The 25,123-nt window shown below is 48.2% G+C and overlaps 1 protein-coding gene across 1 annotated transcript in view; it reads left to right on the plus strand.

The window, feature by feature from the left end:
• The window catches only part of Itgb3 (integrin subunit beta 3), a 55,629-nt gene that overhangs the window by 22,333 nt on the left and 8,173 nt on the right, over positions 1–25,123 (plus strand). The window contains exons 3-11 of the mRNA XM_028780674.1: positions 3,319–3,514; positions 4,787–5,039; positions 7,318–7,480; positions 8,065–8,226; positions 10,532–10,627; positions 11,244–11,333; positions 12,426–12,560; positions 14,434–14,863; positions 24,534–24,756. Coding sequence (XP_028636507.1) covers positions 3,319–3,514; positions 4,787–5,039; positions 7,318–7,480; positions 8,065–8,226; positions 10,532–10,627; positions 11,244–11,333; positions 12,426–12,560; positions 14,434–14,863; positions 24,534–24,756 — 1,748 coding nt within the window. The remainder of the gene's footprint in view (positions 1–3,318; positions 3,515–4,786; positions 5,040–7,317; positions 7,481–8,064; positions 8,227–10,531; positions 10,628–11,243; positions 11,334–12,425; positions 12,561–14,433; positions 14,864–24,533; positions 24,757–25,123) is intronic.

Consider the following 25,123-nt stretch of genomic DNA (forward strand, 5'->3'; position numbering starts at 1 on the left):
TGTATGTATACATGTGTGTATGTATGTATACATGTGTGTATGTGTGTGTATATGTACATGGGGGTTCTTTAGAAGGAAGAGACTGCTTCCTGGGAGTGTATGGTTTTGAGGGATGAGAGAAGGGCACAGAGATGGGAGGCTGATCGCAAAACTCGGTTGGCCCAGCAGCTAGTTCTTCTCACTGCTTTTCTGTTAGGTGTTGGGTTAGAAATTTTCTTCTCTCATAGTAGGCATGGCCTGTAGTGTCCCTTATGGGACATTTGTCACCAAGAAGGTTAAGTCTTATTCCCCTTGTGGAGGCTATTCCTCTGCCTCATATCTGAGAGAGAAGGAAGGTACTGGCCAGAAGCCCCTTTGCCTTTCTGTTTGGGTTAGGTTGGTGTGTGTGTGTGTGTGTGTGTGTGTGTGTAGTATGTGTATGTGAAGGTGGAGTGTAGATGTGTGTAGTGTGTGTGAGGCTGGAGTGTGTGTGTGATATGTGTGTGTGTGTATCTGTGAGGGTGTAGTGTGTATGTGTGTGGTGTGTGCGTGTGTAAGGGTGCAGTGTGTGTGGAGTGTGTGTGAGAGGGTTTAGTGTATGTGTGTGTGTGAGTGAGGGTGGAGTGTATATGTGTGTATAGTGTATGTGTGTATAGTGTATGTGTGTATAGTGTATGTGTGTGTAGTGTGTGTGTAGTGTGTATGTGTAATGTATGTAGTGTGTGTGTGTGTGTGTGTGTAGTGTGTGTGGGTGAGGATGAGGTGTGAGTGTGTGTTAGTCCTGTATTGTATCACCACCCACACAAGCCTTTAACTCATCAAAGGACCTCTTGAGCTTTAGAATGTGTGTGCTGTTTGTGGATTGGTCTCTCTGCAGGTGTGCTGGTGGCCAGACTATGCACAGCTGAACAGGAAGGACTTACCCATCTTTCCCGAAAGATCTTCTTACAGCTTCCTCTCGGAACCTGGTCTCTGAGTGCATTCTCCGCTGTGCTCCCTGGGCACTCTTCCTCTCAACTGTCATTTCTACTTTTTATTACATACTCTAGTCCACAGAATACAACGAAACTTACTTTATGAGGTTACTCACGGACAGAAAATCTAGGTGGCATCTCAGTTGTGTCCTCCCGAGCTCTGCAACGTTGGACAAGTTACTTAACTTCTTTAACCTCAGATATGCCTAGTGTCGAACTGAAAGCGTCATGTCTGCTAACCCCACCTTTCAAACAAATCAGGAAACTGAGGCTCAGAGTGACTTCTGTGGTGTCACATGGCTAGCTAGTGGTGACTTAGATCTGAGGCCTGTTTCCTGACTTCAGTGTCCTTCCAAGAACATTTAATTCTTGCCTGTGACACACAGACACAGACCCCGAGGCTGAGGTGATGCCTGTCAGTGTGGTTTTCCGTCCAGAGCAAAGGAGGAAGCTGACAGAACAGCACCTCTCCTCACGGCAGTTTTTCCCAGCTTGTGGAGTTTATTCAGGAACTACTTACCGACAGAGCATGTTAACAGGGGACCCTTGCTGGGTACTTGCTGCTTGCATGATGTTATTTAGCCTTCCATGGGCATCTCTATGACAAAAGGTTCTTCTTATTGTTAATTCTCTTTAAAGTAATTTTTTTTAATTGTGGTAGAATACATATAACAGAATTTACCATCTTGATCTTTCTGTGTGCCTCTGATGTGTGTATGTGTGGAAATCTATTTTCCCTCTCCCTCTCCCTCTCCTTCCTCCTCTCCCTCTCCCCTCCCCCTCCCTCCCCCTTATTTCTTGAGACTCAGGGTCTCTCATTGAACTTGGAGCTCATCAAGATGGCTAGCCTCGATGGTCAGCAAGGCCCAGGGATCCTCCTGTCTCTGCCTCTCTAGCTCTGGGCTTGCAGGCATGTGTCAACGTACCCAGGTGTGGTCTCTCTCTCTCTCTCTCTCTCTCTCTCTCTCTCTCTCTCTCTCTCTGTGTGTGTGTGTGTGTGTGTGTGTGTGTGTGTTTAACACAGGTGCTGGGGATTAAGCTCAGGTTTCATTCTTGTGCAGCAAACACTTTCCTGACTGACTCTCCCCAGCCCCTTCCTAACCGCTCTTTTTTATTGTCACCACCTTAACTGTCCAGGTGAGCAGCGTTAAGTCTATTTATAATGTGAAGCCCTCACTGTCATCCATCCCCAATAACTGAATTTCATTTTGCTAAGCTAGACTTTGGCCTCGTTAAACAATTCTTCCTTCTCCTCCTCAGGCCCTAGCAACCATCATTTCCCCTTCCGTCTCTGTGGTTTTGATTGCTGTCGGTAGCCAAGGATGACTTTTCCCCTTCATGACACAGCTGAAGGAAGTGAGCTCCGAGAACCATGTGTCATGCTCTGGTCCCCAGTCAGTGGTGACGATGCCGGGGACCAGTCTCAGCCAGTCTCAGCCAGCTCACTCCTGGACTCTTATTCTTTACGGTCCACAGTATCTGCTCTGTCATCCTTGTCCTGGATAAAGAAGGGAGACAGGAAGCACACAACCAGGGACCTTATAAAACAGCCAGCACGTAACACAGCATCTATACATGGTTTTAGCCTCGACCCACAGAAAGAAATACCTCGTGCATTGTTACTCGGTTATATGTTCTAAACCTATCTTTCAGGAAATAAAAGATTCCCCAAATACATTGAAATGTTGCTTTATATATTTGAGTATTTTCTATTCTATTTAATTATGTTTTTGCGGGGCGCCGCCTCGCCGAAAAGGAGAACGCCATGCTTCAGGATTCTTCTGGCAGCATTTTTATTACAGCTCTTTTAGTGTTACAGCTCTCTTAGATGGTAGTGAGGCGAGGGACCCCAAGCCCCAAAAGCTTGTGGCTTATATAGCGCTTTAGGAGATGTGCCGCACACTCATTGGCTCTTATGATGTCGCCAAATTAGCATACTGGTTTTCGTGCCTTGCGCAGGCGCACATTCAAGCAAGGCTCGCAAGAAGAACCAGGAAGCAGGAAACCGGCGCCATCTTGCGATGGCGGACGCGGCTCCTAACATGTTTTACTTAGTAAACTTGATTTTGAGAGTCACAAACTAATCATATTTTACAATTTGGAAAACACTCCTTTAGCAGGCTTCTTACTTAATGGTCGTTCTTAGTTGTCAATCCATGAACAGGTACTAACTCAGTCTATTCATTTGCCCTTCCTGTGTGTGTCCCTAGGGATTACCCTAGGAAGGACCACAGCAGTTCTTTTATGCTAGGTTAGCTTCAGAGGGCCAGAGAAGCTCTTAGCCATAGGGAGGTGACTTATCAGCCAGGAGGCTTAGCCACCCTTGCTCTGATGTCGGCCTTCCCCTGGGCTCTTATCCTCACAGACTCTGTCTCCCGGCTCACCCCGCTGTAACCTGAAGGAGAACCTCCTGAAGGACAACTGTGCTCCAGAGTCTATTGAGTTCCCAGTCAGTGTGGCCCAGATCCTGGAGGCTAGACCACTCAGCAGCAAGGGCTCAGGAGACAGCGCCCAGATCACTCAAGTCAGCCCCCAGAGGATTGCCCTTCGACTACGGCCAGGTAGGCACCGGATGGGTGTGAGTGGGAGAGGTAGGCATTGGGGAATCATCTTGGGAAGAGACCTGAAACCAGTGGGCACAGGACATCAGTTGAAGGTTTGAGTAGGAACTCTTGGGGGAGGGGCAGCACAGGATAGGACTGGGGTGGAAAGAGGAGGAGATGGGGGATGGGGGGCATGGGCAGGAGAATAGAAGGAGAGGTATCAGAACTGGAGTCAGAAGAGCTGAGTGTAAACCCCAGTGCTACCACATTAATCCTTGTGGCTCTGCTTCCTCCTGAATATTTTGATAGCTCTGGTGGAGGTGCAGGTGAGAGGAAGGATGAGAAAGGAAGTTGTAATTTCCCTCAGGGCACAGGGACTGTTTGGGAGCTGAGAAAATAGGGACAGAAAAGGGAGGACTATTAGGCTGAGGTGAGCTTTTTGAAGTATCGAGACTTGACTGAATCAATAAGAATTTGAGAGAGTCCACTCTATGCAAAGCATCCATGGGATTTGAAGAAAAGCAGGGTGCTCTTTACTTTGGAGATATAGTACCTCTGGTCAGCCTGGAGCTCACGTGCAGCCCAGGCTGGCCCTCGACTTTGCAGTAGTCTCCCTGCATCTGACTGGTGCATGCTGGGATTAGGGACGTAAGTCACCATACCCAGCATAGTTCCTGTCCTTTACAGAGTCTGAAGAGCAGCAACTGACAGTTGTATGACTTAGAATAGTAGACCCAGGGGGCCCAGAGGGTCCTACACACGGGGATGTAGATGGTGGGAAATCACAGAGTGGAAAAGAAGAGGTTCAAGAGACTTCGAGAGGACAGGAGTTGTGTGTGTGAGTGTGTGTGTGAGTGTGTGTGTGAGTGTGTGTGTGTGAGTGTGTGTGTGAGTGTGTGAGTGTGTGAGTGTGAGTGTGTGAGTGCGTGCGTGAGTGTGTGTGAGTGTGTGTGAGTGAGTGTGTGAGTGTGTGAGTGTGTGTGAGTATGTGTGTGAGAGTGTGTGAGTGTGTGTGAGTGTGTTTGTGTGTGAGTGTGTGAGTGTGTGTGAATGTGTGTGTGAGTGTGTGTGAGTGTGTGAGTGTGTGTGAGTGTGTGTGAGTGTGTGTTTGTGTGTATGAGTGTGAGTGAGTGTGTGAGTGTGTGTGAGTGTGTGTGTGTGTGTGTGGGAGGTAACCCAAACTCTCAAGCATAATTTGATCAAGCTGTTATTTATCCTTCGTGATGCTTACTCATGTATTTAATCCTAGAAGAGGAGGTGAAAAAAACCTAACATCCTTCTGCCTTCCAGATGATTCGAAGATCTTTTCGCTTCAAGTGCGGCAGGTAGAGGATTACCCCGTGGACATCTACTACTTGATGGATCTGTCTTACTCCATGAAGGATGACCTGTCGAGAATCCAGACCCTGGGTACCAAGTTGGCCTCTCAGATGCGCAGGCTTACTAGCAACCTTCGGATTGGCTTTGGGGCCTTTGTGGACAAGCCTGTATCGCCGTACATGTACATCTCCCCACCACAGGCAATCAAGAACCCCTGTTACAGGTAAGCCCTGTCTCCAGAAGCCAGTGAAGCTCCCCTTCCCTTTATCCCAGGCTGGTCTAAGTCCTGGTTCCCATTTTTAGCTCCAGGATTTTCCTTCACAAGTTTATTTTTTAATTTCTATTTCTGGTTTCTTTCTTTTTTTTTCTTTAAAGATTTATTATTTTATGTATATGAGTTCTGTAGCTGTCTTCAGACACACCAGAAGAGGGTATTGGATCTCATTACAGATGGTAATGAGCCACCATGTGGTTGCTGGGAATTGAACTCAGGACCTCTGGAAGAGCAGTCAGTGCTCTTAACCGCTGAGCCATCTCTTCAGCCCCTCACACCTCCTTTCGTTTTTGTTTGTTTTTTTTTTTGAGACAGATTTTTGCTCTGTAGCCTAGGCTGGCCTCAGCCTCCCGAGTGCTGTACTACAGGCACAAGCCAACCCACCTTACTTCTGGGGTTGGAGGAACTCTAGGAATTGCACTTAGGGTCTGATGTTTGCTAGACAAGTGTTCTACCACTGCACAACACCTCTGCCCTGGGCGTCTGTTTAGCTTATGCATCGTTACTTTTCCTGCTGTTATGATCAAATACGTGATAGAAGCAACTTAAGGGAGGAAAGGTTTATTTTTGGCTCATGTCTCTGAATGTGTTCCATCCATCATGACAGGTAAGGCAGGAAGTGTCTAAAGTGGCTTGGTCTGTGGTGGCAGGAACCTGTGGCAGCTACTTGCTGCATACCACCAGGGCTCGACAGGAAGCTGGCTTGGAACAATTCAGCCTTGCCCATATAACCCTATGTATACCAGCAAGGGTCTGTGTTAAAGGTTCTTCTACCTTTAACCTTTAACTGTGCCAAGCTGTGCCACTACCTGGGGTCCGAGTGTTCAGACACGTGAGCCTGTGGGGCCCAGCTTACATTTAAACCATAGCAGTTTACTATTGAGTGACTTACTTGACGAAGACTTTAAATCTATGTATGGTAGTGCTGTAAAACCATGATTACGAGGGCTGGAGAGGCGGCCCAGTGGTTAAGAATGCTTCCCACTCTTCCAGAGGATCTGACAGAGTCCAGTTCCAGTACCCAAGTCAGACAGCTCTTAACCCAAGCTGGTAGCTCCAACTCTAGGGGTCTGATGTTACCTTCTCACCTCCATGGGCACCTGCATACACTCACTGTTGGTTCCTGCTCTCTTTTTCCTCCCTCTCCATAATTAAAAATAAGCTACATTGAAATGATGATGTCTGGACTGTCAAGGCAAGGCTTTACTTTTTAACTTTATAAAAAATTCTACAGTACAGTTTTAAACTTCTGTCTGAGCTCCATGTTTCCCCAGAAAAGACATCAGTTAGTCTGGGGAGAGCAGTGCATGACCTGTAAACTTACTGGGTATTGTTGCAGTAAAAAAGTGTTAATGATTGCAGCCATGATAGCTTGGGCCCGTCTCTCGAAGAACCGCTTTCCGTGGTCCCCCATCGCTCTCGCAGGAGAAGGAAGCACTATTACGTCTCCATATAGATCTTGCCACTGGGCTACACCTCTAGCTCTGACTTCAACTGGCTTATGTATTAATTATTTTTCTTGTTCCTGAGTGGAATATAGCTTCAGAGAGGCTATCAGAGAGCCCATGCTTGGTAAATGGGGAGCCAGGGTCTAAGCTGTCCTGTCTGGTTTCATTGCTTCCTTTCTTGCCCTTTTAGCTATCTGGAGGTATGGTTATGCCACAGGTAGCTTGAAGAGCTTGGGGTCTAGGCTGTCTTAGTAATTGTGATTCTGTGAGGCTGGAGGTGTAGCTGTGTGGTAGACCATTTATCTGGCATGTGTGAGACTTTGGGTTCAGTCCTCAGCACGCTCACACACCATGCACACACACACACACACACACACACACACACAAACACATAGAGAGAAAGAGAGAGACACACACACTGACATATAGAGAGACACACACAGAGACACATACACACACAGACACACAGTGGCGTACACACAGACACATAGAAAGAGAGAGACACACAGACACATAGAGACCCACACACAGACACACACAGACACATAGAGAGACACATAGAGAGAAGGAGAGACACACAGACACATAGACACACACACACTCACACACACACACACACACACACACACTGAAAGAGAGAGAGAGAGAGAGGTGAGGAGAGAGAGAACTAATATGGCTTAGGCATGCCACCAGCCATATCTATCCCCCTCTCTTTCCCTGACCCCTTTATCACCTTTCCATCATGGCTTCTGCTAAGATGACCCCTCATCTCCCTCCAGTATGAAGAATGTCTGCTTGCCCATGTTTGGCTTCAAGCACGTGCTGACACTAACTGACCAGGTGACCCGATTCAATGAGGAAGTGAAGAAACAGAATGTGTCACGTAACCGAGATGCCCCAGAGGGCGGTTTTGACGCCATCATGCAGGCTACAGTCTGTGATGTGAGTTTGAGAGGCAAGGGCTGCCAGGTGTAGCTGGCACAAATCAAAACGGGGAAGGCAACAGTTCACTTGGGGATTCCCGGTCTGTTGGGGGATGGGAACCATACAGGACTTTGTACGGTGTGTGTAATAAATTGCTCCTGATACACAGTCTGTTTTTATATCCATGCCAAGGCCACAGCTGACACCTCTTTAGTCCCAGATATTTCCTAGGGAGAACATCTTCCCACATTTCCTGGAATTATTTCAGAATCAAGCCTGGGTTAACTTGACCTCAGCTAAGCGGGCAGATGTTAGGGTGGGATTTCTTCTGGCCTGGGCCAGCTCTGTGGATGCAGATGGATTCCTGTTATGTGTGGAGTTGAAGAAAGCATGCTTTAACCTCATGAGCTAATCAACAATGGGATGACTTCCTTATGGGGAATGAAGCCCGATTGGAAAGCTCTAGTTTGTGTTTAAGGCTTGGGGCTGAGGTCCCTCTCCAAGTCAACTCGCTCAGGTTTTCAGCTATGCTGGTTCTGGGGGTCTTTGTTTTGTACTGATGACATAGCTAAAGTCACTGTGTCTTTTTCTTTTTTAAATAGGAAAAAATTGGCTGGAGGAATGATGCATCCCATTTGCTAGTGTTTACCACTGATGCCAAGACCCATATCGCCCTGGATGGAAGGCTGGCAGGCATTGTCCTGCCCAATGACGGGCGCTGTCACATTGGCACTGACAACCACTATTCTGCCTCCACTACCATGGTGAGATGCCTGGTCCCTACTGTGGCTCGTCCGTGCTCACCCTGGTAGGGCAAGGCTTTTGTGCGAATTTGAAGACAGTTCTTCCTCTGGGCATCATACGGGGCTCAGCCCGTTCCTGCATATTTCACCTGGACTGTCTCATCCAGGGTATAAACTATCTGACCATGGAGATGTCCGTGCCTGTGGCCAGTGTTCATACTTAGTCTATAGTCATCAGTACCAGCATTTTGGCATCCGTAATGGACCCACATGATGTGCCAGGCACAGCTGGAAAGCTCACGTCTTCCCTTCCTCTGTGAATGGTCCCTTCGTGGAATCAAGCTCACTTGTAGTTATGGAGGGAAGACAAAGGTCTCATTGATGAAATAAAAAACCCCAGAGAGCAGAGCCTGTTGAGGAAAGGTTAAAGGGCACAGGGTCATTTGGTTTGAAGGAAAGATGGACCCGTGGATAATTTAGGATGATACATAAGAAAACTTCTGAAAAGTTATTTTATGTTTTAGTTAACTATATTAATTAAATAAGTGGGAAGGAGCTTAAATTGAAATAGGAGAAGTTGCTGTCAGCCATGAGACAAATGTCACAATGTTTAACGTAGTATCACTTTGGGTATTTGGGAGCAAGTTTTGACGTTTTTTCCTGTCTTGTCCCCGCCCACCCCCATTTCATTTTCTTGAGACAGGGTCTTGGTATACATTCTGGGCTGGCTTGTAACTCTTAGCCCTCTTGCTTTCACCTTGCAGATGGGATGGGATGGCACTATGCCACGATGCCTGCTTTGTTTGTTTGTTTGTTTTTTTTTTTGAGAAAGGATCTGTCTTGCTCTCTATGCAGCCCAGGCTAGCCTTCACCTTGAAGTCCTTCTGCCTCCACCTTCGGAGTGCTGGGATTAGGAATCTGGACCACCATGCTTGTTAATTTTTTCTGGTCTGGAGATTGAACCCAACGTCTCACATTATGTTAAGTATTGCCCCACCACCAAGCCTCCCCCACCTACTCTATTTTTTTTTAAGCTAATAAATCGAGGAACCACCTGCAGTTTAGAAACGATTAAAGGCAGGGCACCGAACTGGAGATCTCATGCGCTCGCTCGCAAGGTCTAGGATTCCAGGGACAGAGTCACGGTTCGTACTGCTTCCGGATCTCTCCACTTCCTTGCTGTTAGCCACGTCCAAGTTGAGCATGGCCAGCAAGCTTTGACACTAGTCCATACAGAACATGGAGCAGGAGCTGCGAGAGATGAAAACGCTATATAAGGACATTCTTAGGAGGTTTAGATGAAGAGAAGATATATTTCTACACATTATTAATAGCATGGGATGCATGACGGACGCTAAGTGTGTGCGTGACGCGGTCAAGGGCTATAGGCAGCTGAAGGAGGAAAACTCTTAGTAGCTAAGGTCAAGGAGGGCCTCCTGGAGGAGGCGAGCTTAGGCTAAGGAAAGAGGAGGAGTACTAAGATGACAGTCACTTCAGGTAGCAGGAAGATTGAGCTAGGTCAGTGCTGAGTAGAAGAGGGGTAGGGATGAGTGACATTTGAACTGTGAGGCTGAGATCATGTGACCAGTAGAGCAAGGTTAGGGCATTTGCCTGTAATTTCACAACAGTGAGGCCCAGCCCATGGAGATGTTTTGAATCTGCACGGGAAGGAAGGTGCTTGGTTTTGGAACCACCAGCCCAGGGTTCACAGCCGAGCTTCTGGCTCTACCGTTTCACTCAGGCATTGTGCCATTTTCTGTTGCCAACGATGCAATAGCACAGACACAGTAAGCTGGAAAAGAGCTTTAGTTTTGTATCTAGAGCTTTCGAATTTGAGGGACGGCATCTGGTGATGATGCCTGCTGGCTGAGTCCCACGACTCAGGCCATCATGAGGCAGGAGGTCAGGAAGCATGCGTGAGGCGGGAGGTCAGGAAGCATGCGTGTGGGCTTCTGTTTTCATTGGTTTCCTTTTGTAAAGCTATTGAGATTCAATTCTAGGGGCTTCTAGTCCTACTTACTTCCCAAAGACTCTACCCTAAATACCTTAGTGTGTGTGTGTGTGTGTTTGTGTGTGTGTGTGTCTGTGTGTATGTGTGTGTCTCCACCCCCTCAGCGTCTCATAGTGGGAATTCAGTTCCAGCACACGAAACCTGAGGGGCTCGCTGAAGCCACACCCAAACATAACACCCACTTTGATTAGGATAAAAAAATCTTTTAAGTTTCACATTGCCTTGGTCATACTCCAAATAAGGCAGGCTCAGAGGCTTAGGATCCAGAACGCCTGTGAGATGCTTCCATTACCGTCATTTTTTCCTCCTTTCCAGGATTACCCATCGCTGGGGCTGATGACTGAGAAACTATCCCAGAAAAACATTAACTTGATCTTTGCAGTGACTAAAGATGTTGTCAGCCTTTACCAGGTAATTAGGACTCTGGGTTTCTCTCTTGTCACCACAGGTGGACTTGTCCCAGGTGACCAGCTCCTGCTGTCACTAACCAGGGACCCAACCAGGAAAAATCCTTCTTAAACCCATTCTCCTGGCAGTTTACATTCCTCCCGGTAGCCTTTTTCCTCCAACCTCTCACCTATAAGGAAGCCTGGGAGGTGACTCAGTGGGGGAGGGGTATAAAGAGGTTTCTTCTTCTTCTTTCTTTCTTTCTTTTCTTTTTTTTTAAAATAATGTTTCTCAGATATGAAAATGTGTACTAGATCTGTTCTGGTAGTAAAAAGTAAGATATTCCACAGTGCCGTACAAAGTTCATTTTAAGACTTCTAGTCAGGTGGTGGTGGCGCACGCATTTAATCCCAGCACTTGGGAGGCAGAGGCAGGCAGATCTCTGAGTTTGAGGCCAGCCTGGTCTACAGAGTGAGTTCCAGGACATCCAGGGTTGCCCAGTGAAACCCTGTCTCAAACAAACAAACAAACAAACAAACAAACAAACAAACGAACGAACACTGGCAGTCTGACCAAGGAGGGCTGGAGGAGGAGACCACTTTCTTCAGTACGCTGTGGACATCTTTGTCTTTCTTTCTAGAATTATAGTGAGCTCATCCCTGGGACCACAGTGGGAGTCCTGTCTCATGACTCAAGCAATGTCCTCCAGCTCATTGTTGATGCTTATGGGGTAAGAATGTTGGCCCAGGAAGCCTGGTGAGTCTGCTGGATGCGGCTTACTCATCAGAGCTTTTAAAAAAGAAATAAAAGAGGGATGTAGTGGTCTGTAGTGGAAAGGAAAGCAGACACATAAATTTCTTTCAGGAAGGAAATTTATCAAACAGCCATGCTTGGGCCCGTGGGTGGGAGAATATTAGATAAAAACAATACAGTATGGGGTCTAAATATAATAAGGCCTTAGAGGGGACAAGAGGCTTCCCTATAGAGCCTGAAGAGGAACTTCATTGAGAGAGTGAGAGAGGTTCAGAGAAGGAGAGGGAGAGGGAGAGGTGGGGGTGGGGGGTTGTGGTGGTGGAGATAGAGACAGACACAGAGAGACAGAGAGAACAAACTTCCATGAGAGCAATAGGAGGGGAGGCCTTAGGAGCCTCTTCAATGAACAGCCTTTATCTCCTGACAAAATCTTCCTGATGAGCCTAAGACCAATCCCCAGAACAAACGGAAGCTTCAGCTTTTATACGCTTTAGGAGTGGCTGGACGTCTCGTATCATGTGATTTCACACACAGAGAAGCCAGGGGGGACTATATACATTGAGAGCAGTCAAGTCAGAGCACAGATTGCCTTGGAACTCTCTGTCCCAAAGAGAGCTGCAGGGAGGCCTGACTCAGGCTATGGGATCGTGCCTAAAGGTATAGGCCCATGTTCTACCGGAGCTCGGATTTGGGAGCCCTGACTGCCATTCTCCCGTGTGGCCTTACTGCATTTCCCTTATGCTCCCAGATGATGATGGCCAGTCTCGGGAGTAATGGCACCTTCTGAAATGGACCAGAAAGGAAAGCCAGGGAGGAACAGGAAGAGCATGTGGGGAGCTTAGAGATGGAGGAGGCTGCAGATGGGGATTAGATGCACAAGGATGCAGCTGTAGGGCTGAGTGAGGGAAAGCCAGGTCTCCGCAACATACAAAAGGGGTGGTGAGCACAGAGCCTCTACCGCAGCAACTGCCAGGTAGACCCCAGGGCAGGTCCAAGGCCACTGCCTTGGCTTTGTGTGGATGGGCTTGGCTTTTGTCTATGCCCTAACCTTTTGCCCCTTTCTGCTCAGAAAATCCGCTCTAAAGTGGAGCTGGAAGTCCGTGACCTCCCGGAAGAGCTATCGCTGTCCTTCAATGCCACCTGCCTCAACAACGAGGTCATCCCAGGCCTCAAGTCTTGTGTGGGCCTCAAGATTGGAGACACGGTGAGGTGGGCTAGGGAAGGAATGAGTTCTGAAGCTCTGACCTTGGGCCTCGGAATCTGTGTGCACCCCGACCCTTTCTGGAATTAGCTGTTAAAGAAGTAGAGTTGCCAATCTTCCTCTGAAGCTTCTGATGCTTAAGGTTTCTACAGCTGGCGAGTAAGCCTATCAGTTTGTTTGTTTGTATTTGTCTTTAGAGAAGGTCTGTTTTGGTTTTCTGTGTTTGCACTTGCACGGCTGATTGAAATTGAAAGTATTTCTTAACCTATCTATTCACCCAGGGGAATGCGTTGCTTTTCTTGGCGACATAAAATGGGGCAGTAGAGCATCTGTGGGCTCCTGCTGAGCACTGAGCACTGGCCTCAGCAGGTTTTGTTCTGGCCTATCCATCAGCAGGTGGAACAGGCAAGAATACCTGCCCCCGGGCTGGTGAGATGGCTCAGTGGTTAAGAGCACTGACTGCTCTTCCAGAGGTCATGAGTTCAAATCCCAGCAACCACATGGTGGCTCACAACCATCTGCAATGAGATCTGATGCCCTCTTGTGGGGTGTCTGAAGACAGCTACAGTGTACTTATAATAAATAAATAAATAAATAAATAAAGTTTAAAAAAAAAAAAAAAAAAAAGAATACCTGCCCCCTTGGGACTTCAGAGTGTAAATGTTCACCTTGCCCCTCCTTCCCCTCCACCATTTTCTTGATTATTACTGTCTTTTTAAAAAAGATTTATTTATTTATTTTTTATGTATATGAGTACACTGTCCCTGTCTTCAGAGACACCACAAGAAGGGATCAGATCCCATTACAGATGGTTGTGAGCCACCGTGTGGTTGCTGGGAATTGAACTCAGGACCTCTGGAAGAACAGCTGGTGCTCTTAACCGTTGAGCCATCTCTCCAGCCCGATTATTATTGTTTTTTAATTTTATGCATGCATAATTTTATGGTTATTTTGCCTGCATATATATTTGTGTATCACACATGTGCCTGGTACCCGTGGAGGCTAGTATTGAGTATCAGATTTCTTTGAAATGGAGTTACAGATGGTTGAGATCAGCTGTGTGGATTTTTTTTGTTTGTTTGTTTTTTTGTTTTTCGAGACAGGGTTTCTCTGTAGAGCCCTGGCTGTTCTGGAACTCACTCTGTAGACCAGGCTGGCCTCGAACTCAGAAATTGGCCTGTTTCTGCCTCCCAAGTGCTACCACCACTGCCCGGCTAATTGTGTGGATTTTAACCCAGGACCTCTGGAAGAACAGCCAGTGCTCTTAACCTCTGAGCCATCTCACCAGCTCCCCTGGTTTTCTTAGCTGGTTCTCCTCTACTCTACCTGGTAGATGGGAGAGAGGAATGAAAAGAAATAGATCTTCTGGTTCAGTTCCCTCTAAGTTCATATTCTAAGCACAAGTGTTCACACTGCATACTCTGCAGCCTGCAATACAATGCTATACAGCAATCTCTGTTTGCCGTTGACAGTTGTAAGGCATGGTGTGGTGCGAAGCAACATTTTGTGTGTCTTACTGTTATTATGTAACAATAACACTTACTCCAGTTGGCATAGTTGGCCAGAGTAAAGTTTTCACAGAAAAACAGGTTCTGTCCTGCTTGAAATGGTTTATTTCTCAGGACAAAACCAGCTTTCTATTGCTTGTCTGTAACTGTCCAGTGAGATACGTCCCAGTTGTATTACTATGCCAGTGTATCTATTACTCTGTAGACTTGATACAATTAAGGCTGAGGAACTCCCCTGGGCAGGTGGATTTGACATCCAATTTTGTTGTCCCTGGAATTTTGTTGTCGCAGTGGCAGGGAAGCATTTCCTTTGGGGATAGTGTTACTACCCAGATCCACAAAGGTCTAAATGTCATTTTTCCATCCAGGTGAGTTTTAGTATCGAGGCCAAGGTGCGTGGTTGCCCCCAGGAGAAGCAGCAATCTTTCACTATTAAGCCTGTGGGCTTTAAGGACAGCCTCACTGTCCAGGTGACCTTCGACTGTGACTGTGCCTGCCAGGCCTTTGCCCAGCCTTTCAGCCCACGCTGCAACAATGGTAACGGGACCTTTGAGTGTGGGATGTGCCGCTGTGACCAGGGCTGGCTGGGGTCCATGTGTGAGTGCTCCGAGGAGGACTACCGACCCTCTCAGCAGGAAGAGTGCAGCCCCAAGGAGGGCCAGCCCATCTGCAGCCAGCGGGGCGAGTGCCTCTGTGGCCAGTGTGTCTGTCACAGCAGTGACTTTGGCAAGATCACTGGCAAGTACTGTGAGTGCGATGACTTCTCCTGCGTCCGCTACAAAGGGGAGATGTGCTCCGGTGAGTACAAGTGCCCACTTGCATGTTCAGGAGCCACTTGTGCACGCATACCCAAAGTGCCTTAGGAACAAGTGGAGGGCTTGAGGCTGGCAAGGCGGGCAGAACTGAGGATCCCCTTCACTGAATAGAAAAACCAGAAACGAGCAGGGAGGGAAGCAGTCCTTTTCCCCTTTGCTTGTGAGACCGGAGGAAGCCAAAATGAATAGGCAGAAGAAACATAGGAGAAACATCAAGGGGAAGTAGTTTATCTTGCTTTTCTTTCTTCTGCTCTCTCTGATAATGTTGCAAGTTCCTATTCCTTTTGAATTTAAGGACCAACACCTCTCTCTCTCTCTCTCTCTCTCTCTCTCTCTCTTTCTCTCTCTCTCTCTTTGGTTTTTCGAGAAAGGGTTTCTCTGTGTAGTCCTGGCTGTCCTGGAACTCACTCTGTAGACCAGGCTGGCCTCGAAATCAGAAATCCGCCTGCCTCTGCCTCCCAAGTGCTGGGATTAAAGGCGTGCGCCACCACCGCCTGGCTCAACATATTTCTCATCTAAAAAAAAAAAAAATCAGTCTCATGGTAGTTAAACTGCTCATGTTTACAGATGGATGATGTTGGAATATACTGTAAGTAAGGCTAGTGATAATTTTACTTGAATTTATTTTTTTATCCCCAGAGACTTAGAAAGTAGTGGTATGTATGCAAGACATTGGGACACTTAGATCAGTCCTTGGAAAACGGTATGCTTGTGTTAACATTAGTTAACATTACCCCTGTTTATTATCTGTCTGTTATTATTTGTATGCTGCCCCTATGCTGTCCAAAATGGTAGCCACCAGCCACATGTGGCTATGTAAACTAGTTGAGATAGAAAATATAAGTTCGCTGGGCGGTGGTGATGCACGCCTTTAATCCCAGCGCTTGGGAGGCAGAGGCAGGTGGATTTTTGAGTTCGAGGCCAACCTGGTCTACAGGGTGAGTTTCAGGACAGCCAGGACTACACAGAGAAACCCTGTCTCAAAAAACAAAACCAACCAACCAAACAAACAAAAACCAAACAAACAAAAAAGAAAACGTGAGTTCAGCTTTTCAGTTGGACAGTAGCCACATGTGGCTAGTGGCTATCATACTGGACCATGCGGAGAGTGAACATTTTGACATAGCAGAAAGTTCCACAGGATGGTATGGCCATAGGGACTTCCTACCTGCAAATGAAAAGTGTGTATGTGCATGTGTGTGCACACATGTTTGCATGAGTGTGCACATGTGTGTGCATGAGTGTGCATATGTATTTGTACATGTGTGTGGATGCATATGTGTGTATATGGTTATACAGACTAGAGGCGGCCATTGTGTGTCTTCTTCAGTCATTCTCTACCCTACTTTTTGAGACAGGGCCTCCCATTGACCCCGGAGCTCACCAGTTGGCTAGTGTGGTTGCCTGTGGGCTCCGGAGATACACCGGTTTCTGCTTCGAAGTGTTGAGATTACAGCATATAGACAGGTGTGTGACACTGAGCCTGGCTTTGTTTTTTTAAAACCTGGTGCTGGAGATCTGAACTCAGGTCCCCATGCTTGCAACACAAGCTATCTCTCCAGCCTGAGGACTAGAACTTTGAGCCCTTTGACCTGCAGGATTCTGAGTTGTCCTTACTGAGAAATTCAGTGCAGTCCTGAGGCCTATTGGTAACTTCAAACTGGCCCCAGAGACCAATTTTGGGTTCTTTCCCGACAAAGAGGAGCCAGAATCATGGTTAACATGGTCTTTACCTGAATACTCTAAGGGCAAATGGACAGCCTGAGTTCTTAGGCTCTGGAGGTGGGTTTATGTTGGACTGTGGCTTCTGTTTGGAACAGACAAGCTGCAGGCATTTGCAAGCCACCTTGGCTGGGCTGATTTATTTACAGTGGACTGTGTGGACAACTGAACAGAGACTGTGTAACTGTTTTTTGAGGTGATCTAAGACCCAGATGGGCTTCATTTGCATTGGGGTTTAGCCAGTTGAGCTAAGTGACTCAGGGGCTCACTTTAACATGGTGACACATGCCTGCAATCCCAGCACTAGAGACTCTAATTAGGAGGTCAAGGTCACCCTTAGATACATAGTAAGTTTGAGGCTTGTTCAACACCCAACCACCACCACCACCACCACCACTACTACCACCACCACCAAAAAGCTCAACAAGAAAGATAAGTATGCCATGTAAAAACAGGCCCCAGGGGGCTGGAGAGACTACTCAGTGGTTACGAGCGTGTACTATTCTTGTTGATGACCCAAGCTCAGGTTCCAGGTACCTCACAAGCACCTGCCACTCTGGCCCTAGAGATGCTAATGCCTCTGACCTCTAAGGCACCCTATGCTCAATGTACACGTGGTTACAACACACATAATTAAAAAAAATCTTTTAAAAACACGCCCCACAGCCAGGAAGTGGTGGCACACGCCTTTAATCCCAGCACTTGGGAGGCAGAGGCAGGCGGATTTCTGAATTCAAGGCCAGCCTGGTCTACAGAGTGAGTTCCAGGACAGCCAGGACTACACAGAGAAACCCTGTCTCCAAAAACCAAACCAAACCAAAACACACACACACACACACACACACACACACACACACCCAAAAAACTAAAAAAAAAAAAACAAAAAAACCCAACCAACCAAAAAAAAAAACAAAACCCACGCCCCACAAACATAAAAGCTGTGCCTTTTCTGATCTGTAACACTGTCCACTTCAGTTATGCCGGCAGATTTTGAGAAAGGGCTTGGGGGAAAGTGATATCACTATTCAATTAGTGATAAAAATGATCAAATAAATAATAACAATAATTTGATATAATTATTATTTATATCATTATTAAATTAACTAAATTAGTGGCCAGAGATCAGGACCCCGGTGATGAAAATGGGCACGCAATAGAAGTTTGAACGAGGGTGAGAGGCAGGGGCTTCAGATCATTCTAATATTTAACAGTATATCATGCTCCTACTACCAAAGGCACACACAAGGAGCAAGCTGGGAGTGCCAGGTGAGGTTGGCCTAGGAAAGGCCTTCAGAGGAGCCTCCGGGCCCCTTCACCTCTTCAGAAATGGTTGGTCCAGCGTGTAGCCTGGGGGAGGGGTTCCAGCCAGAGTGCGTTTTCTTTGGCTGCCAACCCCACCGAGCCTTGGCAATTCCCACCTCCCGAGCTTCACTCCAGTCCACCCCCTCTCCCGGGTGGGGGGACTCCTCCTTTGGGTGCCGCACTCACTTTGCTGCTTCTTGCCAGGGTGTCTGGTGCCCGATCGAACTTCTCGTCTTGTCCTTGTGACACTGCTCTCGCATCCTTAGGGACACATGTTCATGGGGTGCTTGACATTGTGCTGACATTTGGTTCCTGTGGGTGAACAAGGGGTCATGTGTGATTCCTGACCTCTCAGAGCCAATGTCCAGCGCATCAGTGTCCCCCTTTTATGCCTGCCTGTGGGTGGCATCACGGGGCAGGAGTGCTGTGACTCTGCTCCTTCCTGTGACCTCAGCATGCAGCTTGCTGCCTGGTCTGCTCCTCCCCGTTTCAGGCTTGGTCTTTGAGGTTGCTTGTACCTCTAACCTGTTCCCCTCTACCTCAGACAGCAGGGAGACACATCCTTCCTCCCAGGCTCTTTCCCCCCTGCTGCACACAGATGGACTTCCTCTATGGGCTAGGCCATATGCTGTAGCCATGTGGGAGGAACAGGTATCAGCAGACAATTTTACTGTTTATTTAATATGCCAAAGTGTCTGTCACATTAGGAATCACAACCTGCTGGAACCCAGAAACGAGATGTCTGTAGAGTCCCCAGAGAGAGACTCATGGATAGGAATCTCCTGGGCAGTTTCATGGAGGTGATGTCTGATGGATCTTGAAGGAAGGCTGGTTCTGACAGGAAAGGAGTGGAATCGGAAGTCAGTCTGGAAGTCTGGCTTTGCAGGGAGAGTCACCACGTTCCCTCTGACTGAAATCTTTCCTCCTCTCCCTCTTGCTCCCTCCTCTGGCTTTCCTGTGAACCCAGCCTAGGCCCCCCTTTGGCTGGAGAGGTACCAACACTGTGACATTACTATACTGTGGTTTCCTTTTAAGGGCTGACTCTGCCAGGGCCTGGGGTCGGCCTGCTGGCTCCGGCTACCCACTTCTCTTTCTGACATCACTCTCTGGCTCGCCCAGCAGATCCTCTTGTCAAAGATCACTTTGTTTTGCTTCACAAAGGAAACACTGTGGGACGGGGTTCTGCGGAGGCAGAGGCCTCCTCTGAGTCCTGCCAGGGCTCTGTGACATCCTTCTTTCTCCATCCAGGAACTGTGGCTAAAAGCAAGCATAGTGGACATGGTGGAGGACCTACTGTCTGGCACACCACCCCCAGCTGCTGCTTGGTGACTGATTAGAGCTCACAGCCGCTCTTTCTTTGGAGCGGACAGGTTCAGCCTTGCCTTCAGAAGTTGACCAGGGAAGGAAGGTTGTGCAGAGGCAGTTCCTCCTCCTCAGAGTGCCCAGCTCTGTGGTGCTACTCACATTTCCAAACTCGTCATGGGCTCAGGCTGGAAGGAGTTCCTATCCTAGATCACATACCTATTGTGCGCACACGCATGTGTGTGTGTGTGTTTGTGCACGCATGCCCATGCAAGCATGTACTAGTATGTGCATGCACATATCCATGTGTAGAAATCAGAGGACCATTCTGCCATTTCTCAGGAATTGTCTACCTTGCTTATGGAGTCAGGGTCTCTTGCTTGGACCTGGTTTGTGAGCAAGCCCCAGGCATCTGCCTGTCTTTGACTTCCTAGTGTTGGAGTTACAAATACTTGCTAGCATATCTAGCTTTTTAAAAAATGAGTTCTGGGGATAGAACTCAGATTTTCTAGACCATGGCAATCACTTTACTGACTGACCTCTTTCCTGAGCTCCGATGGCTTCTGGCTTCGCCTCCCTTCCTTCTCCTCCATAAAGAGAACCCTAACTATAATGTGCTTTTAGAGCGCCCAGTCTCATAACTTAGAGCATTTCTGGTTCCCAGCTTTCCTGCAAGCCCCAACTTAAGCTCTATGAGTAGCTTGCTTCTGGTCTTATCTTTTTTTAAAAAAATTAAAACAGATTTCTAATTAATTAATTAGTTAATTAATTAATGTTTTTTTTTCAAGATAGAGTTTCTTTGTATAGTCTTGGCTGTCCTGGAACTAGATCTGTAGATCATGTAGGCCACAGAAATTCACATACATCTGACCCCAGAATGCTGGGATTAAAGGTGTGTGCCACCACCACTTGGCTATTTTTTATGTTGCTAAAATGATTTATTTTTATTTTATGCACATTGGTGTTTGCCTACATGTATGTGGAGCTGGAGTTATGGATAACTCTGAGCTGCCATGTTGGTGCTGGGAATTGAACCTGGGTCTTCAGAAGAGCAGTCAGTGCTCTTAACCACTGAACCATCTCTCCAGCTGGCCTTTAGCATGTGGAGAGAGAAGGAGGAGAGGAATGGGGAGGGGGGAAGGAAATGGGGAGAGAGAGTGAGAAAGGGCAAGAGGCAGGTGTTCTGCCTGCATGTACGTCTTTACACCGTGTGCATGCAGTGCCTGTGGGGGCCAGAAGAGGGCACCACATCTCCCGAGGATTGCAGTTACAGACAGTTGTTAGCCACCCTGTGGATTGAGGGACTCCAACTCTAGCCTTCTGGAAGAGCAACCAATGCTGTTTACAGCTGAGTCCTCTCTTCAGCCCTAATGTACAGCCTAGGCTGGCCTTCACCTTGTGATCTTCCTGCCTCTGTCTCTTTAGCATGTGCTCTGGTCCTACTACAACTGGCCCATCTGTTCTAAGAAACACATATTTCTTTCTAAGGGAAAAAGCAAGCTGTAGCTTTTAAACTCACAGGAGTTTAAAAGTTGGCCACTAAACCCTACCAAAAAATGGCCTGCTCTCTCTCTAGTGCTTGAGAGAGAGAGCCACGTGTTTGAGTCTCGAACGATGATGTGTTTATGAGAGGGCAGTGCAGGGCCACAGGCGCAGGGGCCCATAGTGTCTAAAACACAGTGGCTCATTGAGGGCAGGAGATGTGATCTAGGTACCGTCAGAGGTATGGCCTTGTACCACTCTCTCCGGAGTGACTGATGTGATTTCTGGACCCGAATCTGCTCCTTTTCTGTCCTCTAATTAGCAGTCATATTTTGATTATCTGTCCAGTTCTTCCTGATGCGGAGCACGAGGGAGCGGAGCACGAGGGAGCGGAGCACTAGAGAGCAGAGCACGAGGGAGTGGAGCACGAGGGAGCGGAGCACGAGGGAGCGGAGCACGAGGGAGCGGAGCACGAGAGAGAGAGAGAGAGAGAGAGAGAGAGAGAGAGAGAGAGAGAGAGAGAGAGAGAGAGAGGGGCACGAGGGAGCGGAGCACTAGGGAGCGGAGCACTAGAGAGAGAGCAGGCCATTTTTGGGTAGGGTTTAGTGGCCAACTTTTAAACTCCTGTGACGTGAATAGGAGAGCAATCCAGCATTAGGAGGTAAAGCCTGCCTTCAAGCAGCCTGCCCTCCCCGTGCCAGGCTCCCTCCCGGTCCTACACTCGTGGAAGTGAGTGAACCCTCCACAGCAGGTCTGGTGGCTCTTCGCAACACTGTAGTACCCCAGCCCAGGGCACATCTGCCACGTGTGTGTGTGTGTGTGTGTGTGTGTGTTTTCCATGGAATGAGGAGATTGCAAGCTCCCCTGTAGCACGGGTCTCGTCCGGCACGCTCACATGAATCTCCGGTGTCCAGCATGTGGTACGAGTTCAATAAATGGGTGTTGAGTACATGGGTGTTGTGTTTTATAAAAAGATAAGGAGAGAAGGAATATGTTTGGTGGAGGTGCAGTAAGGTGTGGGGAAGGGCGTGTCACTGTCATTGCTGGAAATACCGATGGCACAGGTGCCAGTGGGAATATTAAGCTTCCTTGGGATTGGATAGTACCATAAGTCTTTTCTCTAAACGCTCCCCAAAGCTGCCCTACTGTGCTCTCGGCTACATAGGGTGACGGGACGTGTTAGTTATTTATTTCGCTGTTACAAAGTACCTGAGAGAAATGAAGGAGGAAAGATTTGTTTTGGCTCACGGTTTCCGAGGGTCCAGTTCATGTTTGCTTGGCCACAAACGCTTAGGGCAGGACAGCATAACAGGAGGAGCATGCGGTAGAAGAGAGCTGCTTGCTTCACGGCCAGCTGGAAGCAGAGAGCAAGCAAGAATTGGTCAGGGAGACATCTACTATACCCTGCAAGGACCCACCGGAGGTGACGTCTTCATATAACCAGGCCTCGCTGCTCAAATTTACAGAATCTTTCAAAATAGCATTACGGGCTAAATCAAAACACAAGCAGACGAGAGACATAAGGGAAAAGACAGGTTGTATCGGTGAGGCAGGATGCCGTTGAACCACGCTTACAACTTCAGAAATGAATCATGGTACATGCTTCTGCAGCTCTGTGGTGCAGGTGCAGGAAGCGTTGATCAGCGGAAGTTTGTTGGAGGCTTTTGGTCTCTGTGAGGTGGAGGATTTTGAACTTCGTGAGGTTATTGCTAACCACATGACTGCTGTTTACCTCTGAACACTCTCTCTCCTCTTCTCACTCAGCTTTTCTCCTTTTCTGCTGCCTTCTCTCTATGGCATCCACAGGATCTCTTTAGCAGTGCTGGCCCTCCGCAGGCTGTAAGGTAGGCTGTATTTGTTCCCTGTGCTTCTTTGGCCCTGTTGGCTGACTCCATAGGCTCTCAGTGCCTTCTCTCTGGCCCTTGGGTACCCTGCCGCATCTACCTGCATACCCAGGGCATGCTGTGTACCTTCCCTTGCTGGCACTGGACACGAGGCTGTACCATTCTTCCTTCTCTTTCCAGTGCATTTGACCAACTCGTGCATTCACCCTCAGAGCCTTGCTTCTTACCTTGCAAGGTGACAGCACCTTGAAAGGTGACAGCTGGTTTGAGGGTTGGCCTTTCGTGTCATGCTGGAGAGGGAACAGTCCATTATTTTGTTTGTGGGAGGGGCTAACTTGTTATAGTCAGAGCCCCTGTTGGCGTCTGATCTAACAGGGAAAAGATAATGATTATGAGGGTTGGCCTTTCGTGTCATGCTGGAGAGGGAACAGTCATGTCAGGTCAAAAGAAGACAGGTGTAGGGGCTGGAGGAGCCCTTTCCCATCACGACGACGACACTCTGTCAAAGTTCCTGAGTGTCCAGTGTGGGCAGAGGCTGTGGTCAGCCCTCGGGTCTAAGGAGCTGACTTTAATCTTCAGACGGATGCTGTCAGAGAAGGATGAAGGATTCAGAACAGGGCAAGAAGAAGGGCAGGAAGTCTGGGAGACTTAGATCTGAATACTCCTCTACTTTCCAGGTTTCTGCCCTTGGGATGCCTACATTGTAGTTTGTGTCTCTGGGGTAGAGCTCCTCTGGCAACGAGCCAGGTCCCCCGGTCACCTGCAGATCATTGTTAGTGTGGTGATGCAGTAATTCATTAATTCGCTCTAAGCTCTCCAGTGGGTGTGTCTGCCTCCTCTACACCCGCCCAAATGTTGTTTTGGATTCCAGAATGAAACGCACGCACGCATGCACGCACGCACGCACGCACGCACGCACGCACGCACGCACGCATGCACAGCCTTATTTTAATATGCCCTAAGCTGCTCAATGGCTGGGCACATCCAAACCTCGCCACAGTTAACACACTTTCCCCTCCGATAGTCCTGAATTATTACTTATTAAAATCTATATTCTAACTTGGTTGCCTGGACCCAGTTGGGCAGCCCTCTCGGGGTTCACTCTCCCGGCTTCTTCATGTGACTGTTTGCTTTCTGCCCCAGTCACATGGGGCATTGAACTGGGATCAGAAGACCTGGAAGAGAGAACTGGAGGACAGGGGACACAAAGAACGAGCGGCTTGTCTATAGGCTGATCAAACAGTAATTTTTATTTTTTTCGCACAGGGGTTATATACACAAAAAGGCAAGATGTGGGGAAGGGAATGTTGCAGGAGCGTAGACGCCTTCAGGGGGAGTACAGATATCTTCCAGAACAGGGTATCGGCTGGGTGAAGGTTCAGGGAACAGGCCACTATGACTCTGTCTATGATTCACTTGTTCCTTATCTAAACTGGTACCATCCACCAAGGCTACCTATCTACAAGGCCTATGACTATTAGTTCTTATCCAGGCTGGTAAATTTCTGCCAAAGCTGCCTGTTTACAATATCTTATAGCTATCTGTTTCAGTGTTTTTCCACAGAGATCAAGACTTTGTGTTAGCAGGCTGACTTAGGCCTATTGCTGATTTCAGGCCTTCACTGTATAAGCAAGGCTGCCCCTGACAGCTTTCACTTCTCCATCTCTCAAGCTAGAGCTTTCTTGCTTCCCCGTTATGGTGACTCCAACCTCCTTCCTGTGGTCCCTTGCCCAGGAAATGTAAGGTCCAGTCTCTGTCTCCCTGCCTAGCCACTGGCTGCCGGCAAGTTTAATTACCAATTAGAGCCAACTGGGGGCAGGGACCCTCAGCGTCTTACAGGCACACCAGCAGATTTCTGTGTGATGTTGGAAGCTGAATTAATGCAAATAGCATCAAAACCAATCCACAAGTGCGGTTGGGAGAACAGGGGGACGGTTCGTAGTCTGTTGCCATGGGGTGGGCTTCTCACCAGCTGGTCTGCTGTCCTGGCTCTGTTTGTAGGCCATGGCCAGTGCAACTGTGGGGACTGCGTGTGTGACTCGGACTGGACTGGCTACTACTGCAACTGTACCACACGCACCGACACCTGCATGTCCACCAACGGGCTGCTGTGCAGCGGCCGGGGCAACTGCGAGTGTGGGAGCTGCGTGTGCGTCCAGCCAGGCTCCTATGGGGACACCTGTGAGAAGTGTCCCACCTGCCCAGATGCCTGCTCATTTAAGAAGTGAGTGAACGGTGTGGAGAGAGTTGGGAGGCTGGAAGAAGGAAAAAGGCTCCTGGCCTAGAACTCGCAATGCTCGAGGCTCTGTCTAGAGAACAGTTTGGCAAATGGCTGCTTTCCTTTTTTTCTGTGAATGCTTTTCTGTGGGGAAGTTTGAGGTGGCCCCTCGCTGTGCAGGGACCAACACAGAACCAGTCGGAGCAAGCCGTCTTCCAGATGGCATCACGAAGCCCTCTGCATGGGGAGGGGAACCAGATAGGACATTCTCCTAAATTTCCAGTTCAGTGTTCTGACATCTGTGGGAGGTGCGAGGGGCTGAAGTTATCACCTTCACCATCACCATCACCTTCACCATCACCATCACCTTCAC

The sequence above is a fragment of the Grammomys surdaster genome, unplaced genomic scaffold (genome assembly GCF_004785775.1).
Source record: "Grammomys surdaster isolate TR1022 unplaced genomic scaffold, NIH_TR_1.0 371, whole genome shotgun sequence".
NCBI lineage: Eukaryota > Metazoa > Chordata > Mammalia > Rodentia > Muridae > Grammomys > Grammomys surdaster.